The sequence below is a fragment of the Talpa occidentalis genome, unplaced genomic scaffold, assembly GCF_014898055.3.
Source record: "Talpa occidentalis isolate TD23 unplaced genomic scaffold, MPIMG_talOcc4v2.1 talOcc4.9, whole genome shotgun sequence".
Classification (NCBI taxonomy): domain Eukaryota; kingdom Metazoa; phylum Chordata; class Mammalia; order Eulipotyphla; family Talpidae; genus Talpa; species Talpa occidentalis.
Genome location: NW_023605305.1, coordinates 31,674,261 through 31,693,476, shown reverse-complemented (window position 1 = coordinate 31,693,476; position 19,216 = coordinate 31,674,261). Strand labels below are relative to the sequence as shown.

Genomic DNA, 19,216 nt, shown 5'->3' with positions numbered 1-19,216 from the left:
TTGCCATTTTAATTTAAATTAATAAAAAATAAATTGAGGTAAAAACTATGTTCCTTCATTATACTAGCTACATTGTAAGTACAAAATACCTACCTGCAGCTAGTGGCCACCCTATTGGACAATGTAGATGCAGAACATTTCTATCACAGAAAGTTCTTTTAGTGTTGGTAGACCATCTTATACACATCTTTATTTTGCCATATTGTATGTACTTTAGATTTTTTTTGTTTGTAATTTGGAAATGAACTTTACTAATGTCTTTGAAACACTAACTTCTTGAAGTCCCTTTTCCCCCAAATAATTGTTTTATCAAATATATTTACATTAACATATTCCTTTTCTTTGTTTTTCTGTTTATTAAAATTCTAACACCTGACATTTTCACCATTATTTAAAACTCTAAATTTTTTTATTAATGCAGTTGAAGTAATGTCACTAAGTATTATTTACTTTAAAGACAACAGCATATGACAGTATCTCCATGTGCCTCTTTTACCATATACAATGAGAAAAATACTTATTAAATGGTGATTTTTCCCCCTTTATCTTATTAAGTAAATTATATGGTCCTTTTTTATGGGAGCTTCCATAGTTAGAGATGTAAAACAGCAATTTCTTGGTTCTATAGCATGACATAGTTCAGAGCTGAGATTAGAGAAACCCCGTAGAGTTGTTAATACTTGAGGGCATCCCCAACTAGAAAAGTATGTGAATTTAGGCATGGGAGGAAGGAAGGATCTGCTTTAAATTTAGTGTAGGGTCACTGAATCTTAATGATAGATTAAACAAGGGAGGTAGAATAATGAATAGGGGTATGCAGTGTGTAGCACTAATACCAGAAGTCCATGGTTTGTGGCGGTTTTTTAATGTCCTTTCCCATATGGTTTTGAATAGAGTAGGTTATGGCAGGGATGAGCTAAGGAATAGCTTTGTTAATGAATAAATAGGAGTAATTTTTTTTTAAACAGGAGACTTCAGGCAGTTTACTTAGACTGCTTGCTTATTTAATGAATCATGTGATTTAAAAAAAATTCTGATCTTAAAAATACACTAAGTGGGGATACTAAGGTATTCCGGTTAATTTCCTTATATAATAGCTATATTTACATTTCAGCCCTAATAGTGAAATCCTTGGGTTGGGATTTGTACTGCCTTAATGAAAAGCCAGTTGTATGGAGCTTCTGAGCATTGACAACATCAGTCCTTACTTAGTTAAGGTTTAGTGTTCAGTGTTAGACTTTTCATTCATAATTGTAATGCATTTTGATAAACTAATACAATTGTCATTTGGAACCAGTTTCCAATTCTCTCTCATTCACTTAAAACTAAGTATGTAATTTTTGGTACATATACTCTTATTGTAACTTTGTTCTTGGCCAAGGCAGACACTTTCCTTAATCCTCCCTGCCATTCCACCCATAAATCTCTCAGAGAGAGTAATGATGAAAACTGATCTTGGAAAGAAGCAAGTCAGAATCAGAAAACCTGATGATACATACTTTTAACTATCTCTCAGGGTTGTTCTTTGGAGGAGATTACTTAATATTTCCAAAAGGAGAGGTTAAGTAGGCTGTCTCTTATGCCTTGGTTAAGTAGAGTGAAGGGAAATGTAACTCTCCTGACTCCAGGGACCCAAATGCAAACACAGGCCTAGTTGTTCCCAAACTTTCTCCTTGATGTGGGTGACTTGAATGGTTTATTTTCACTTGATGAGCCACACCCCCAGGCCATTTTAGTATTCATGGCAGACCCCAACACTAAGTCCCTTTGTTGTCTTTGTGTTTTGCATTTTTTTGTTAACAAGAAAAGATAAAATTATAAGAGACCTGATTATAGACTGAGGTTCCATTGCTGATGGTTCCCACCACTTTTTTTAAAATCTTAGAGAAAGGCAAAGGCCTGGATGGACAACAGAAAGTAGCAAAGCAAACATAAACATTATATCTGAGCATCAATATGATGCTACCAGAATGGGAAGGGATATTGTCTTATAAAAATATAGAAATAGGTCTTAACCAAAAACAGTAAGATTATCATTTTTAAAAAATTGAGGTTTTCTGTAGAAATGATGGTCTTTTCTTTAAGAAAAAAATTTAAGAAGCAAAAAGAAGTGAGGATTAAGAAGTTTTAAAATATGCATTATCATCCTACACATTAGCTAGTTGACTAACTAAATGACTGACATTTGGACAAGTAATTTAATGTGTGTTTATATAACTTTTTAAAGAAAATGCAGTTCTGTAAAAAACAAATTGGTAGAGTAGATTAGTGACATTGCCCTACATTTTCTTCTCTATAGATACAATTGTATTTTAGAACTTACAGAGGTTGCAAATAAGTAAAATATCTGATTAGAGTTTCATTTGCCTCAAACAAGAGCATGGAAGAGGTGTTGGTCAAAGTGCTCAATTGTTGAAAAGCTTACTGGAATAAAAGATAGGGGATAATAGCTATACTGTATATTTGGCAAAGTAGAAGCCGGTATAGTGTAAATTTCTTCATATTCTTTTGTTCTACACAAAATTCTCACATTAGTATGGGGTAGAGACTTAGAAGGCATTGGGCAAAAGTTTGTAAGAGGAAGAGCCATGTGCGAACCCTTACATGATAAAATTTATTTATTGTTTTGTTGTTCTCCTTTTACCTTGATTTATTTTGCTTTAAAATTTTTTATCTTATTCCTTTCCCAACTCTGTTTGACACTGGGAACTGTTCTCTTATTGTGAAGGTAGCATTCAGTCATTGAAACAATAACAAGTTATTATTTGATCTGGCAATTATCCTTCCTCCACAGCACTTAAAAGTACAAAATCAACAGTCTGTAACTGTTCTTCATTGCTAGTTGCAGCACAAGTGTGGAAATGTTCACTTTCTCTCATGATAGAAGTTTTACTCATAGTTGTTCACTTTCACTTGTTACCACTTACTATCCACCACTCAAGTGTAAATGGCCTCATAAAAAATCCAAAAGCATCAGGTAGAAAAGAATTTTTTTTAAAGATTTATTTATTTATGCATGCAAGAACTGGGGTACAGGCCAGGGATGTTCAGGGGGGTGAGAAGATTCACCAGAGACAGAGTGGGGAACAGAACAGGTAGACTGACCGAAGTGCACTGCTGAAGGGAGCAGTGGGCAAGTCCAGAGAGGTCTGCTGCACCATGTGGGTAGCTCCCTAGGCTGGGGATAGAATTTGCGCTGAAGTGGCTGCGGATTGCTGGATTGCTTCATAGGTTGCATCTCAACTTGCCCTTATGTCACCAGGGAGGCCCCTAGAAAAGAATTTTAAGGTGACTTGTTACAACTCATTATTTTGCAGAAGAGGAAGTTTAGGCTACAAGAAGATATGTATGTCATAGTCATGAAAGAATCAAGACTTTGAGTCTCACAGAACTAAATTAAATACTAATCTCACCATTTACTAACTGGAGTATTCTTTGATAAGCTATTGTCTCTGAGCCTCAAATGAAAATAATAATAATACATACAAAAGGTTTATTGTGAGAATGATATGTTAACATAAAATAATTCTTGGTTTATAGAAGCTGCTCAGTAAATGTTCAGTTACCTTCTCTTTCCTTTTCTTTGCTCAGGGTCACTCAGATTATTAGTGGCACAGCTGAAAAGCAAACCAGATTGTTCGTAATAACAAACCCTAGAAGTCCAACTGTAGAATTGATGCTACCAGAATGGGATGTGGGGGATGGCAGAGCAGAATGGGGAGGAAGCTCAATGGACTATGGCAGAGGACTGTTGGAGCCTTGGGGGGTGAATGTGCTGTGGTAACATACACCTGAAGGGTGGTTGATCCTATCCCTCTAAGTCATATACAGTGTATATGCAAACCATTGTTACCTAGAGGGTCAACAATCTTCTGAAAGGGCTAAATATAAATATTTTGGACTTTGTAGGTCATAAAGTCTATGTTGCATCTGCCATCATGGTAATGCAAAAACAGCCACAGGCAGCATATCAATAAAAGCAAATGGAAGTGGTGGTGTCCTGATAAAATTTTATTTACAAAATGAGTAGACTGGGCCTCCCTAGTGGCACGGGGGTTAGGACACAGCTTATAAAGCTATCCGCAGCCATTGCAGTGTGAGTTCGATCCCCAGCCAGGGAGCTGCCCACATGGCGCAGCAGACCTCTCCTGACTCGCCCGCTGCTCCCTTCAGTAGTGTATTTCAGTCAATCTGCCTGTTCTGTTCCCCACTCTGTCTCTGGTGGGTCCTCTTGTCCCCTACATCTCTGGTCTATGCCCCAATTCTTGTGCATAGATGGATAGATCTTTAAGAAAAAAAAAAAAAATGAGTAGACTGGGGACTTCCCTGCTGGCCTAGAGGTTAAGTCTCAGCGCTATCACCATTATGGCCTGAGTTTGATCCCTGGCCAGGGAGCTAACCCACATGGCTCAGTGGACCTCTCCTGTCTTGCCTGCTGCTCCCTTTAGCAATATATTTCAATAAATCTGCCTGTTCTGCTCCCCACTCTGTCTCTGGTGAATACTCTCACCCACTGCAACTCTGGTCTGCACCCCAGTTCTTCTATGCAAAAATAAATAAAATAATTTCTTTAAAAAAAAAAGAGTAGACTGGACTTGTCTCTGGGCTGTACTTTGTTCACCCTGGTTCTATGTCATCATTTTTTTTTTTAATGACTACATGGTATTTTATTTATTTAACTTTCTCATTAGATATTAAGATTATGCTACTTTTTTGAGTATGATAATAAAGTAGGCTGTAATGAATTTTCTTATAATTAAATATTTGGTGTACATGTATGATTATGTCTTTAAGACTAACTTAACTTCTACAATATATTCTGACATTGTATCAAATTATTTATTTACTAAAATTCAGATATAAAAAGTAAAACATTTCTGATGTACATGTATTTCTTGCTTTATGTGACCAATTTTTAAGTAGTACATAAAATTGAACTTTATAAAATGGTTTTAGTAAAAGGGAAACTCCTAAAAATGTCTTTAATGTTATTACTATTATTTTAGGGTTGACTTTTTACAGTTTGATTAATTTACTTGACTTTGGGCCTCCCTGGTGGCGCAAGGGGTTAAGCACCACACTATGAAGCAATCCGAATCCTCTGCAGCACGAGTTCAATCCCCAGCCGACCAGGGAGCAACCCACATGGTACAGCAGACCTTTCCTTTCTCGCCCGCTGCTCCCCTCAGCAGTGTATTTCACTCAGTCTGCCTGTTCTGTCCCCCACTCTGTCTCTAGTGAATCCTCTCACTCCCCCGCTTCTCTGGCCTGTACCCCAGCTTTTGTATGCATACATAAACAAATCTTTAAAAAAATAATTTACTTGACTTTAAAAAGGAAAATTTTAAAAGCACTTATTGGCTGATAATTTTGTTTATTTCAGACAGTAAAGAAATTTGCTTCTATGGTATTTATTGGAGCAGTAAGTAGTTAGAAAATCTTTGTTTCTTTATTGTTTCCATAAAGTACAGAGCAGAAATATATTGCCCTCTAGGATAACGTCTTCACTGACTAATATGAGGTTAATCTTGCACTGTTTATTCCTTTGGGTCTTGTTTCAGCTGGCTTATGAGAAATAAAAAAACTAAAAAAAATTTTAGTGTTCCATTTGCTTCAAACATATAATTCTCTGGTCGTTTTTTAAAGGACATTTCATCAGTTCAGCTAATGTGTACAGGTATGCTTTCGAGTTTATTTAATGTAACCAATAGATCATTTATTGTTGATTTACAGTTTAATACAATATCCAAATATTTATTATAGCCAGAAAGTAATCACATGTAAACTTACAACTAATGTGGATTATTAGAAATTATTTCAGTGCTTTAAAGTCTATAGTGAAGAGATAGTACCATCTCTCAGTTTCTCTGACTAAAAATGTTCATTTCATCATCCCAGCAAAATTATATTAATTCTAGAATTTCTATAACATCATTATTAATCATTTTCATTCTCTAAAAGGACTGGTCACCCTGGGCAAAAGTTAAAAGAATTTTAGAATCAGTAAATTAGAGAGGTATGGCTAGCTAGAAGAACCTATAATTCATACATCCTAAAGCAGTGCTCCTTAAACTTGGGCTTGGTAAGAATTACCTAGAGGTCTTGTTAAAACTAATGATTCCTTGGTTCCACAGTTTCCAGTACACTTGGTCTTAGGTAGGTACCAAGTTTTCATTTCTGATAGTTTCCAGGTAATAATAATTCTGCTTCTCCAAGGCACCATACTTTGAGAACCACTGTTGTAGGAAAAGTGTTACATTTTATATTGTTGTTGCTGGTATGGTTTTAATTTCTGTAACTTCACAATTTCTCTAAACCTTTTTCCTCAGCAAATTCTTAAAATTTAGCATCTTTTCTATTTATGAGATAGTTTGTCTTACCTCTGAACATTTTCTTATCACCTTAGAAATTTTGTTTAAAAAACCCAGTTTAACCTGAATTTTTTATATTTAATAAATTTGTGATGTCTACTTTAGCCATTTTAAATATGAGCTAACATTGTAATTTGTATATCATTTTCACCACACCAGTCCTTTAGGATAGGAAATTATGAATATAATCATATTTCTAATGAAAGTGTTAAATCTTATCCTTAGTAGTTTTTTACAATAGCTAAATTCCATTTTAAACTATATGCAGTCAAACTAGTTTCCATATTTGATTACTTTTATTGTCACCATTCCATGATTTTCTAATATGCCAATTGTCAAATTTCTCTATAGACAAGAAGTGAAATAAGTTTTCAAATTATGGCACAAAGCAAAACTTAGTTATAGTTGTTGGAATGAAAAATTCAGTTAGAACCAAAGATATTTTAAAAGAGCAGAATATAGTCAGTTCAAAGCCTGATTGAAATCAACTTCAATTTTATACTTTTTCTTCAAACAACATCTTCATTGTTTCCTGAAAAGATGGTATTTGAGAAAAAGAAATGTCTTGAGTTACTGTTTTTATGAGGAGAGAATTGCTGAGTCTTTTAAATGGTTAATGAAAAGAAGTAATAGTTAAACACTTGGAGCATTGATTTCTGATTTGAATTCTCCAACACAGGCCAGCCCTGAGGGAAGGGGAAAAAAAGCTTGCTAATTAACATTTGATTACTGATGCCACCTTCTCATTCCCCTTGCACCATCCGGTTTCTAGTGTTTTTGTTCAGGAAGGATTTTTAGGAGGGTTTTAACTTGCATCTTAGTAAAACAAATCCATGTGCAACTGCTCTGAGGATACAGTATGTTTAAAAAAAAAAAAAAAAAAGGAAAAAGAAAAGTCCGTAGATATGAAGTATGTGTTCAAAACCCAGTCTGGATCAAAAGTGATTGGTTTTTTAACTATAAGCCTTTCAGAGCACCAATGATTGCTAGGAATCTGGAACTAAGCCTAGCCTGTATGCCTTATTTTGATTTAAACACACACAGATACTTGTTTGTTCAGTGCACTTATTATTTAGCAAACTCTTAACCCAACCATCAGTATGATAATGTGAAATACTTGGAGTTCAAAGTTTGATGTGTTTAAAATTTGTATCAGTTCGGGTTCTAATATGACCAAAGGCCCTTTTCTTCTAAGTCTGATAAGAGAATGAAATAAATGTCTGTAGTTACAGTGTTTTTTTTTTTTTAATAAGGGTTGCAATTAACCATAGTTTCTTAACTCAGAAAATCTTGAAACTAGAGTACTAACAAACTGATTCTAAGTCCATGTCTTTAAGTATCTCATTTCTGTCTTTTGCTATAATAAAACATCTGATAGGTGAAGAATCACGGGCCAATTTCAAAATTTTAGAGAGGTTGAAATAAATTAATAGAATTTTACAACTATATCAATTTGTTTAGTATTCTGGCAAAACCATAGCTTCACTGATAACATCTGATTGATGAAATAGTTATTTCGGGAACCAATGTGACAGGCTTTATTTTTAAATAACATCTCTTGAGGGGGAAATATCTAGCCTTAAAGTATAATAAAAACAAAATAGTAAGATTTTCTTCATTCAAGAAAAAATATTTGCCTAAAATACTTACTATAACTTACATTATTTCTTACCTGATGTTGAGTAAACTTAGCCTTAAAGAGGTTCCACCAACTTGTCCACAGTAATAGGTAGGCAGATTTAGTACTAGAAATCTAGTTGTCTGTTTCCCTTTTGCCATACCTCAAACTTGTGACTTTTCTTTCTGTTATCAGAATCTGCCTTCACTTGGATAATGCCTGAATGACATTTAAAATTCCCTGAACATTATTCAATAATTTCGCTCACAAGGAATGATTTCGTTGTAGCTGGCAAAGTTATCTATTACATATCATGTTTTATAATTTGAATGGCTACAGAAACCTCATTTGAGACCAATCTGAGCCTCAAAATTTAGTTACCAGAGGAACTAAGAAATTAGTCCTAAGAAATTCTGATTAAAAAGTAAAAATGTTTGAAAATTTTGGAACTCAAAAGAAGACGTCGTGGGAGATGAGAGTTACATAATTCTGTATTAAGCAAGAAATAATAAAATGATCTTTTGTTTTGTTTATCATTGAAATTTCCACAATGAAAATGTGGAGATAGTTGCTTAGTATTTAATATTAATTATTGTCTATAAACATGTTTGTTAACAATGAAAAGCAAACAGTAAGGAAATGAATCAGTACTGTATTTTATACCATTTCAAGCTAATCTGATTTATATTTTTTCCTTACTCACAGACAACAATCGTATCTGAAGCAATGGGGAAGAAATGAAATTTTCCTTTAGAAAACCTGAAAACAAACTCTGGGAAATCTATTATTAATCTACAACACTTGCTCTAAGTGCTGTATAGTTTGTAACATAACTTTAATTTTCAGCTGGTATTCAAAGCTTTTTCTGAGTTTCTTCAGGAGTAATTGAAACATTTGCATAGTTTAGCAGCCTGAATCTCATAGATTTAGAGCTTAATGCATAACAAGAATTGAAAAGATTATGAAGGTTCAGCATGATCTTGAGCCAATGCTGATCAAAGAAAATGTGTAAGACAAAGAGGCCCTTAGGAAATGTTACCCTGTGAAGTGCCACTTGTCCTTAACCGGAATTTAACGCAAATCTCTAAAGATGAAACTCCATCAGAAGTAGCTCAGTAAATGGCAGCTGAGCATGCCAGCTACAGCAACCAGACTTTGCCTTTCTCAAGTGCTCTCAAATCTCTCAAGTCAATCATTCTCTCAACCACTTTCTCAGCTCCTTTACTCCCCCCTTTCCTAAGTCCTTCTTTTCTCCTCTTCCCTTATTTCTCCATCCTTTTCCTTCTTTCAGAGAATTCTGAGTCCTTCACTTGGTTCATCATGACCTTAAATTGATCTGCATCATTTTTTTACAGCCATATTTTGTCATCCAGGATTCCTAGAATACATTTTTTGAAAGAATCATTTTAACTTTTGCTTTGTGTACATTTCAGATGTTTTCTTCCCCTTCAAGATTATGGCTTAAATTTTTAATTAAATAAAAACAATAAGATAATGGAATTTTTGTATCTCAGATAGTAAAACTATCACTCGTTTTGTACTTTCGGCTCTCTTACCACTTGTTTCTTCCATATAATGGTTAAAGCTGCATGGTAACAGCATTGATAAAACATGGAATTGTTTTTGAAAACTAATTTGTGTTTACTTAAATTGTTGTTTCATGATTATGATTTAACAAGATTCTTTTGATTTAAATCAGAAACTGCGTTTAGCTTTTTCCATTGGAATAATCAAGTATTAGCCTAATATGCTTCACATTGTACCCTCTCAATCTAGTTCTGTCTGCATTAAGCAGTTTATTCTATGACACATTGCTTAACAGATGTCATTCTGGGAAGAACAATGAAGCCAAATACTTGTGCAATGGCTAACATTAATTTAACTTTGATCACTTTCGTTCAGAACATCAATCTGGCATTGTGCTTTATAACAACATAACACTATAGTCAGAATGTGTTTTCAGGCTTAGAATACCAAAGGAATGTTATTCAAGTAGGTGCAGTTACAGATGAGTTAATGAAAGAAGAAAAATACTGTTTATTTCATAATAGCATATTCTTATGTTTTAGAATTAAGGTGGAATTTAAAGAATTCCACTCCAAAGTTATTTTTTTATATATTCAACTCATATTTGTGCATACTCTCCAATGTTGGGGTAGCCTGGCCACCTTTCCAGCAGATGTAAATATTTGTTCTGCTTTTCCCCTCTATACCCCCAATTGCTGATGAAGCTTGCCTTATCTGGATAACATAATTAAAAGTAACTTTAGGAAAGAATTTTTTTTTGCCTTGAGGGCTAACATCTTCTCATGCTTCCCTCTTCTGTCCTTCCCCTTTCTTTTATTAATATAGTACTCTGAGTTTATAGAATACTTTTCTCTTTAAGATTACGAATATTTATATATGAAAATAGTCTTATCTAGTGAAAATGGTCAGCGGTTAGCCCAGTTGCTTGTAAGTAAATTGTTGGATTGATGATAACTAATGAAAATTTCTGAACTTGATGTGACTGACCATAAACAAAATACTGCATGGTAGACTGGCCATTGCTAAGAACCTCTGAAGAAAAGCTGTTTGTTTGAATTGAGTGGGGATCAAGTCATGCCCCCTAGCTCCTCAGTTCTCATTTACTAAGTCTTTTTTCACAGGTGTACATTAGAGATAAGAATAGATTGAGTTCCATGTTTTGTTTTGTTTTTTCCTTTCCCCAGTGAATATATATCTCTATTTCACTGAAAGGGTAACTTAGATGTGTTTGTGTATAATAAACAGTAATGTGATACAAAATGCTGTAATTGGACAACATGATACTTTAGGCTTCTACAAACATGAATGAATGCTGCTTGTTTTCCATACTGAAGGCCTATTGGAGAATATATTATGTGCAACATTTCAACAGTAGCTTCATTTGTTACCGTAGTGGTATCCCATAACTCACCTGAAGAGTTAGTTAAAAATCAATGATCCCTTCATTTTTATTATTAGTTCATTTACTTTATTTGTAAATACAAAATAAAATAGAATTTTTGTTTAGAAAATAACATTTTAGAAAAAAAAAGATATACTGATATTCTAAATTACTAGATAACTTAGAGTTTAACAATCTAACATTTTATTCTGACAAATTTTTCACATCTTCCTTTAAAAAGTATAATATTGCATGGTGAAAAAATAGTTTTCATCTTTAGTAGTGTTTAAAATAAAAAGCATTGTTACTGTATTTTCTTTTTAAGAAGGTCTGAATAGTGTAGTAATGGATAGCTCTCAGCTAATAAATATTTGTTGAAATAATTTTTAATTTAGGATGATTTCAAGGAGTAACCTGTGCTCGTTTATTAATTTTATGTCTTTGACATGTATGTCAAACATTAAGGAAAACTTCAGGTGTTTCATTTCATCTGCTCCAAAACAAAAACAAAACAGAACATCTTTCTCTCTCACACAAAGAAATGTGAAATATGTCTTTTACTTTAGTCATTGCATATCTTCAGTCATTTAAAAAATTAAATGGATTATAGAAATTTATAGTTATAGTCTATCCTAGGTGATCTGCATACCTAAAGTTCTTTAAATTTGGTTCAGACTTTTTACAAAATTTTTCTGATTTGTGTTTCTCTAATTTCAGATTGTCTTTTTTTTTTTTTTAATCTAGGGAAAAAAAACCCAGAGAATATAGTACATCACATAAATTAACTGGCAGGTATCATAAGTTACATGCAATCCTATTTTAATTGTGTTCTTTCTTTTTTATAGGTAAAGAGAAATGTGTATGACCTTACCAGTATCCCTGTTCGCCATCAATTATGGGAGGGCTGGCCAACTTCTGCCACTGATGACTCAGTAAGTGACAGTTATCAGTTTTATATCTTCCCTTTCACCATTTTCAGACTAATTGGCTGTGTTAATAAGCAGAATCAAATGCTTTGATGCATTATAAATAATTATAAATCAAATAATGTGAAAATAAGAAGGGTTGTAATAATTTTCGTTCATTTGCAGAACAGATATCATAGGCCAAGTATGTGAGATTCTCTTGATAATGTTACAATATTAGTATAAGGGATTCGATACTGCTTTAGTTGATATAGATTTCTTTTGATGAAGAAACTATGTTCAGACTATTAAGGAACTGTCCCAAGAATAAAAGAAAATTTTCCCCTAAATTATAGATACCTCAAAATCAACCTAATCATTATACTCACACTTAAGACTACATTTCTGCATGAAAAAATGTTCACCGTAATTTATTATTAGCGAAATACAAATCAAGACCACAGTGAGATACCATTTCATACCTTTGAAAATGGCCCCCTATCAAGAAGGCCAGAAACAACAAATGCTGGCAAGGATGTCAAGAACAGGGGACCCTCCTACACTGCTGGTAGGAATGCAAACTGGTCCAGACTTTATGGAAAGCAGTATGGAGATGTCTCAAAACATTAAAAACTGGTCTACCATTCAGCCCAGTAATTCCAGTCCTAGGCATCTACCCCAAAAATTCAGAAACAGCAATTCACAGAAGAAAATTGCACACCCATGTTTATTGTAATGTTATTTACTACAGCTAAATTATGAAAACAACCTAAGTACTCCAAAACAGATGAGTGGATCAAGAAGATAATGGTACATATACGCAATGGAATATTACTCAACAATCAAAAACGATAATTGGCAAACAGGGTTGGAGCTGGAAAGAATAGTGCTAAGTAATATAAGTCTGAAGGAGAAAGACAAGTAGCTGATGACGTCACAAATATGTGGAATATAAAGTAACTAAGAGTCGGGTAAAGACAAGCTTAAAAACTAACCCTTAATAGCTGATTATGGAACTGAAGCTGGACTATGGGTGATTTGGTGTTGGGCTCACTATAGAGATAATCCCCGACGGAGGTACCCAAATATTACCTCAATTAAAAATAAATTAATCAAAAAACTATATATTTCCTATAGTAGACTAGTACTTTAAAAAATTAGGTAATTTCCCCCATTTTAATATAAGTATATATTTTTATATTTTATAATAGCACAGTACTCTATTCGTAAACATTCTCATAATTTCTACCATCATAAAAATGTGCGAGAAAATAATCTGTCATTTTACCTATTATTATATCTTCTTATAGTAATTTTCCTATTGTAAAATTTGAAGCTCTGTCTGCTCTGTTTCCAGTGATTATTCTTTTCCAAAAGTGCAAATTTTATTTTCTAAGGAGCTCAACTGAAATATTTGTTTATTTTCATTCATAATCTTGGTTATCCTAAACAAATACCTATTTTTTTAAAGTAAAAAGTGAGAATGTTTCAAGAATTCTAAAGTCTATTTTTTTAATAACTAGGGTTAAAAAGAAACTGAGACTTTGTAAACATCTTATCATAATAAATACCAAAGTAATGATTGTAACTAAAAATTGAGTTGCCTTTTTCATATTTTCTAGTAAGTATTATATTTATATTTGAATAACAATTACTTATCTTCTCTGAGCAGCACCATCATACATTTTAATATACAGGAATTCTCCGTGGAAGACAAAATTTTAAACAATTGTTTTGTATAGATACTATTTGAGATGACTCTACAATCTAAACATTGTGCCTTTGGAAAATGGTTTGTGGATTATGAAACTTTAAAAATAATTAAAAATATCAAAACTTTTTAAAGCAAACATTCCAGAAAAATTTGTTTATGTGTAGGCATTTGCATTTATATCTAAACAACTTATTTTAGCATTAATATTATGGTATAGCTTTAGAAATATTGGCTGGTTATACATGGCTAAGAGGTAAGGATGTGGTTGTTGGTTTTAGTTTTTTTCCCCCCTATAGGAGTGAGAATTTAAGAGAAAATGTGCTACATTTATTTTTACAAAAATAAGAGTAGTGTTCGTAAGTGATAGCTAAGGCAACAGAAATGTTCTTAGCATTGTCTAATAAGCTGCTATGAGAAATAACATTAATAGAAGAAAATAATTAAGAGCTGAGCATATCACTTAAATTTTCTAAGCTTCTGTTACCTTATTAGTTTACATCATTGTTGTGAGGATTGGTGATAATACATATATAGTACCTGGCTCATAATAAACACTTAATAAATCAGAATCAATATTATAATTACTATTAATGGAGCTCAGAAAAGGGTGATGGGCTTGAACTGGTTGGTTTATAAGTAAATGAAATGGTACCTGAGATTTGCTTCAAATTAATATATGGGGTTGGGGGAATGATTATAGATAGATCACTGGATTATAGACAAATTCAGTGATCTCTTGATTATTGTTAAAGCTGGATGATGCATATATTGAGTTTATTATACTATTCTCTCAAATTTGTGTGTATTTACACTTTTCCGTAATAAAAAGTCTAAAGTAAAAATAATTGGTTTAAGAACAAGAACTTGAGTTAATAAAGTCCAGAATATGCAACTTCATAGGAGCCAGCTGAGCTTAGACTCCACACTTGTAAAACCATACTGAAATAGGCTTGTCAGATGCAAGTTCTAAAAGTGATGAGCAAGTACAGTGAAATATAAGTTCTTGTTAGCTTAATGTATTTATACATTTTAGGTGTTAAATCATTGCATTGAATCGCACAGACTTTATGAAACCCACATTTTAATGATGATTATAACATTTCATTTTTTTACAAAACGTTCTAATGCAATTTCATTACTATAGGAAAACATGTAAAACAGCTAAAGCGTACCATATCCAAGACTATAATATTACCTGGTGCTGTATCTATGTTACAGCAAACCCAAGAGGGAATCTCCATTAAGAAGCTTGATTCTTTTTTGCCTCATTATTCATATTTGCACCTTGTCCCAGAACCTGTGAAGTGATGCCTGCCCACACCTCCCCAGAGCAAATGTTGCCATGTTGGCAGGATGTTGCTTTGAGCTGCATGATTTGATACAACAAAGATGTGTAGGGCCAGACTGCTTTTTGCTGGTGCCATAGAAGATCCACTAGCTCCACTGCTTGAGTTTTTGCAAAAGTGACTTATAACTGTACTCTTCTAAGGAGATTCTAGCCAGAGAAATGTCATGAAACCTTTCTTTCATTTGGATTATAAAAAAAGCTGGTGCTTGCAATCTATATTGTTGCAGGCAGTGGTGTTTTTATGCTTATTTAAATCACTCAAGTGGAGGCATCTGCTACAGAACAAGATTGTACTCACAGCTTAGGGCATGAATTGGGTACAGCTGAGAAATGTCAGCTGTGTAAACAGTCTGAAATGTGTTACCAACAAAAATATAATTAATTTCTTTCCAAGACAGTGTGCCATAACTTAGTACTTAGAATGGTTTAACTTTCAGAGAAAGCACCTGAACATTTTCTTCCCAGTGCCAGAGTAGAGGATTGGTTATAAAGGTCATTTAAAGTGAGGTTATTTTGCACTTTTCTTGCTTAGTGGCAGAAGTTTGTGTAGCTTTGAATATACAGTAGCTGTAGATACCAGTGGCTTCTATGAATTTCTAGAAATATCTTGGATCAGAAGTTAATGAATTTGGGATGACGGAAGTTTCTAAAATTATATTGTGTCAGTGGTTCCACAACTCTAAATTTACTAAATATCATTGAATTGAACACTCAAAATGAGTAAATTTAATGACATGTAAATTATACCTCAGTAAAGCTGTTTTTAAAGAAGTTAATGAAAAACTAGATTAAAATCTTTTTTTCATTTACTTTTTTATGTTGCATGAGAAATTCTTTGCAGAAACACAAGAGATTTTTTTTTTTTTTCAGTGTACTTCTCATTAACCTTTGACTTAGCAAACAGGACAGAGAAATAGACTTCTTATAATTAGATTCTTTTTAATCTTGAGTCTCTTATGAAACTGATAGACTACAATCTTTTGGCATTTTCAACACTACACAGTGAAGTCAACAATCATTTAAAACATTGTTGCCTCATTTCCCTCCAGAGTTAAAATATTTTCTTTGCTTGTAGTTGTACTCTAATGGGGCATGGGATACTGTATGAATTGTCAATAACTCTTTCAGTTCCTTTTGCACTTTCACCAGGGAAATAGGTATCTAAAGCTTCACCAGTAGGGGAATGTTTTCATGCTGTGACAGTTCAGCTGTGAGAACAAGGAGTTGCAAGTAAGCGAAATCTCATTTTACACTTTAACAAGGACGCCCCTGGTTTCCAGAGAGTAGAAATAATTTTAACACTGTGAATTATGTCTAGACACCTTATTATAATGCAGACAATTTGAATATGTGTAGTTTTAAAGATTCCAGGTTTTAATAATGCTTATACATAAGAAGAAAAATCCTTCAGTTTTTAATATGTTTTTATTGCATGTTTATTTTTTCTTTTGAGATTACTAGTGATCATCTGTGGTCCCGTCATTGGTGAAGGAATGTTAACTCCAAATTTGAGATATTAGAAATTTATAAACCGAGGTCTTTAGACATGTTTAAGGAGTCAGAAAGCAACATATTAAATATTCTTAGATTGAAAATGAGATCATTTGTAACATATGATCTCATTTTCTATAAAATGGACCATATCCATTTGTCTATAAAATAAATATAAAATCATACACATCTCTTGCCTTTTTTTAAAAAAAAAGTAAGTCATTCACAAATGAGGCAGTATCATCTGCTTTTGTCCTTTTGATGGAGACCATTTTTTTCTATAACTTCTTCCTGACACATTGTGTTTGGCAGGTGTCAAATTATGGCCAGTCCCCTGACACTGAATCCCCACCCGCCACTCTATAGTATTATTGTCCAAATACAGACTCTTAAAATTATCATGTAGTTACCTGCTAAGTAAACTCATAAGCCTCCATTATTGTCATTCCACCTTCTGCTGCAAGGTTAATATTTCCAAAATACAGAATAAATGGCATTCAGCTTACTTATCTTCAGTGGCAATCCAATACTTGCTGTTTGATGTACAGATTTTTATGCTGGCATTCAAAACCCTTCATTCTTTGGTCTGAAATTTTCCTTCTGGGTTTCTTTTCCCAAAGAGGCCCAGAAGAAATGCCAATAAATACTTCTTTAAAAAGTGATTGAACATTATACCCTATATATCTCAGCTTTAGCTAAATACACATTTTGCTGTTCCTTGGACATATTTGTTGCTCTTTCCTACCTTGTCATTTATCATACCATTCCTTTCAACTAGAATACCTATACTATCTCCTTCCTCCAGGACCTTTTTTTTTTTTTTTTAATAAATTTTATTTTTAGGGCCTCCCCGGTGGCACAGTGGTTGAGCGCTGGATTGCGAAACTGCCCGCAGCCTCTGCAGTGCCGGTTCGATCCCTGGCTGCTCCCCGGCCACCGGAGGAGGGTCCCACATGGCGCGCAGACCTCTCCTGCCGCCCACTGCTCCCCTCAGCAGTGTACTTCGGTCCTATTGCCTGCTCTGCTCCCCGCTCTGGCTCTGGTGAATTCTCTCACCCTCCCGCGCTTCTGACTGTACCCTGTGCTTGTATAAATAAATAAAAATAGATCTTTAAAAAAAAAAATTTATTTTTATATTCCCCATACAATTGCAACCCCCTTATTTTGACCCCAATCCCTCCCCTCCCCGCCCCCCACCCCCAAAGTGTGTCTCTGGTTCATAGTTTTTTGTTGATTTTGATTTGATTTTCACTTTCTTATAGTTATTCATTTTCCTGGTCCCTTATTTAAGTTTTCTAGATTCCTGCTATGAGTGAGACCATCGGTATTTTTCTTTTTCTTTCTGGCTTATTTTGCTGAGCATGATCCCTTCCAGCGCCATCCATGTTGCTGCAAATTGCATGTGTTTATCTTTTTTGAATGCTGAGTAATATTCCATGGTATATATGTACCACATCTTCTTGATCCAGTAATCTATTTTGGGGCATTTGGGTTATTTCCAAAGCTTAGCTATTGTAAACAGTGCTGGTGTTCTTTGGAATTGATGTTTCTGTGTCCTTTGGGTAAATACCTAGGAGTGGAATTGCTGGATCATATGGAAGCTCTATGTTTAGTAGGTCAAGAAATCTCCACACAGCTCCAGGACCTTTATTTTAAGAAACTTATCCTATATTCCTCATCCCAAGTCACGTTCTCCAAACTTCTTAAAACTTGTTTTCTAATTTTCTATTCTTCTGTTTAAATTTTTCTCATTTTTCTTTTTGTTCATTTCATCATTTAACATCTCAGTAGCCACAAAACTACTCCAGGTCTCAGTCTAACTATACGCACAGATTATTAATTCTAGGTTTATTGTGAAACTGAAAGAGTAATTGCAAATATAGTTACTCCTAGGTTTATTTTAAATATTGAAAGTCAGTGCTACATGTCTGACATATGGTTAACCTTTGACTATTACAATTTTTTTCCTCCATCTGTCTCTTTATTCATGTGATATTTGTGAGACAACCTTTATTGAACAGTGCAAGGTAAATGGAAGTGATCAGGTTTTTTCCACCTTCCCACCATTAGCATTAATGATTGACACCTGTGGTCTTACACATGTGCCTGAATGCTGAAGGGTGGAAAAAATCTCTTCCATTTACCCTAGAGACAGTAAACATCTGGGCCTTAAAGTTGCAAGGCTCAGGTCCTGTTCTTTGTAAATTGAAAGTGTAATGTGAAACAGATAAGTAAACAGTAACTATTGAAGTTTACATAAATGCAATGGTATCATAGAAGAGGGAGCAACCAATTTTGCTAAGAGATGGGGATAAAAATGGCTTCCCACAGAAAAGGGCATTTGCTTACATTTTAATTTGTATGTTTGTGTTTCCTCTATTTGTAAATTAAAAAAAAATTGAGAGTAAAAACTGCTTTCCTCATCTTTGCATATTCTGCAGGATCAAACATGGTGCTTTCTACATTTCATTCATTTGAATTATTCATAGCTGCTCCACTAAGTTTCCATGTATGACAGTAGCTAAAGGGTGAATTTGTATGATTATAACTTGATTAATTGTTTGAAAATAAATTTTATTTTCTTTCTAATAAAAATTAAATTATCAAAACAATAGTTCTTTATTGACATAGAATAGCAGGTCTGAGGGGAGGGGAAACACTAAATAGATTTTACACCTGTGTGTGTGTGTGTGTGTGTGTGTGTGTGTGTGTGTGTGTGTTAGAAAGAAAGGGAGAAGGAGGCAGGGAGGGGTCGGGGACATGTTGGGAAAAACAAAGCAGACTAGTTCAAGTTCATGGAATCCTGGTATTGCTATTATTTGGATAAATTAACGTATGAGTTTCAGTTTCCTCATCTGTAA

At 33.8% G+C, this 19,216-nt stretch overlaps 1 protein-coding gene across 1 annotated transcript in view; it reads left to right on the top strand.

Moving 5' to 3' along the window:
- Positions 1 to 19,216, top strand: part of FAF1 (Fas associated factor 1) — a 325,035-nt gene that overhangs the window by 144,733 nt on the left and 161,086 nt on the right. The window contains exon 8 of the mRNA XM_037499959.2: positions 11,743 to 11,829. Coding sequence (XP_037355856.1) covers positions 11,743 to 11,829 — 87 coding nt within the window. The remainder of the gene's footprint in view (positions 1 to 11,742; positions 11,830 to 19,216) is intronic.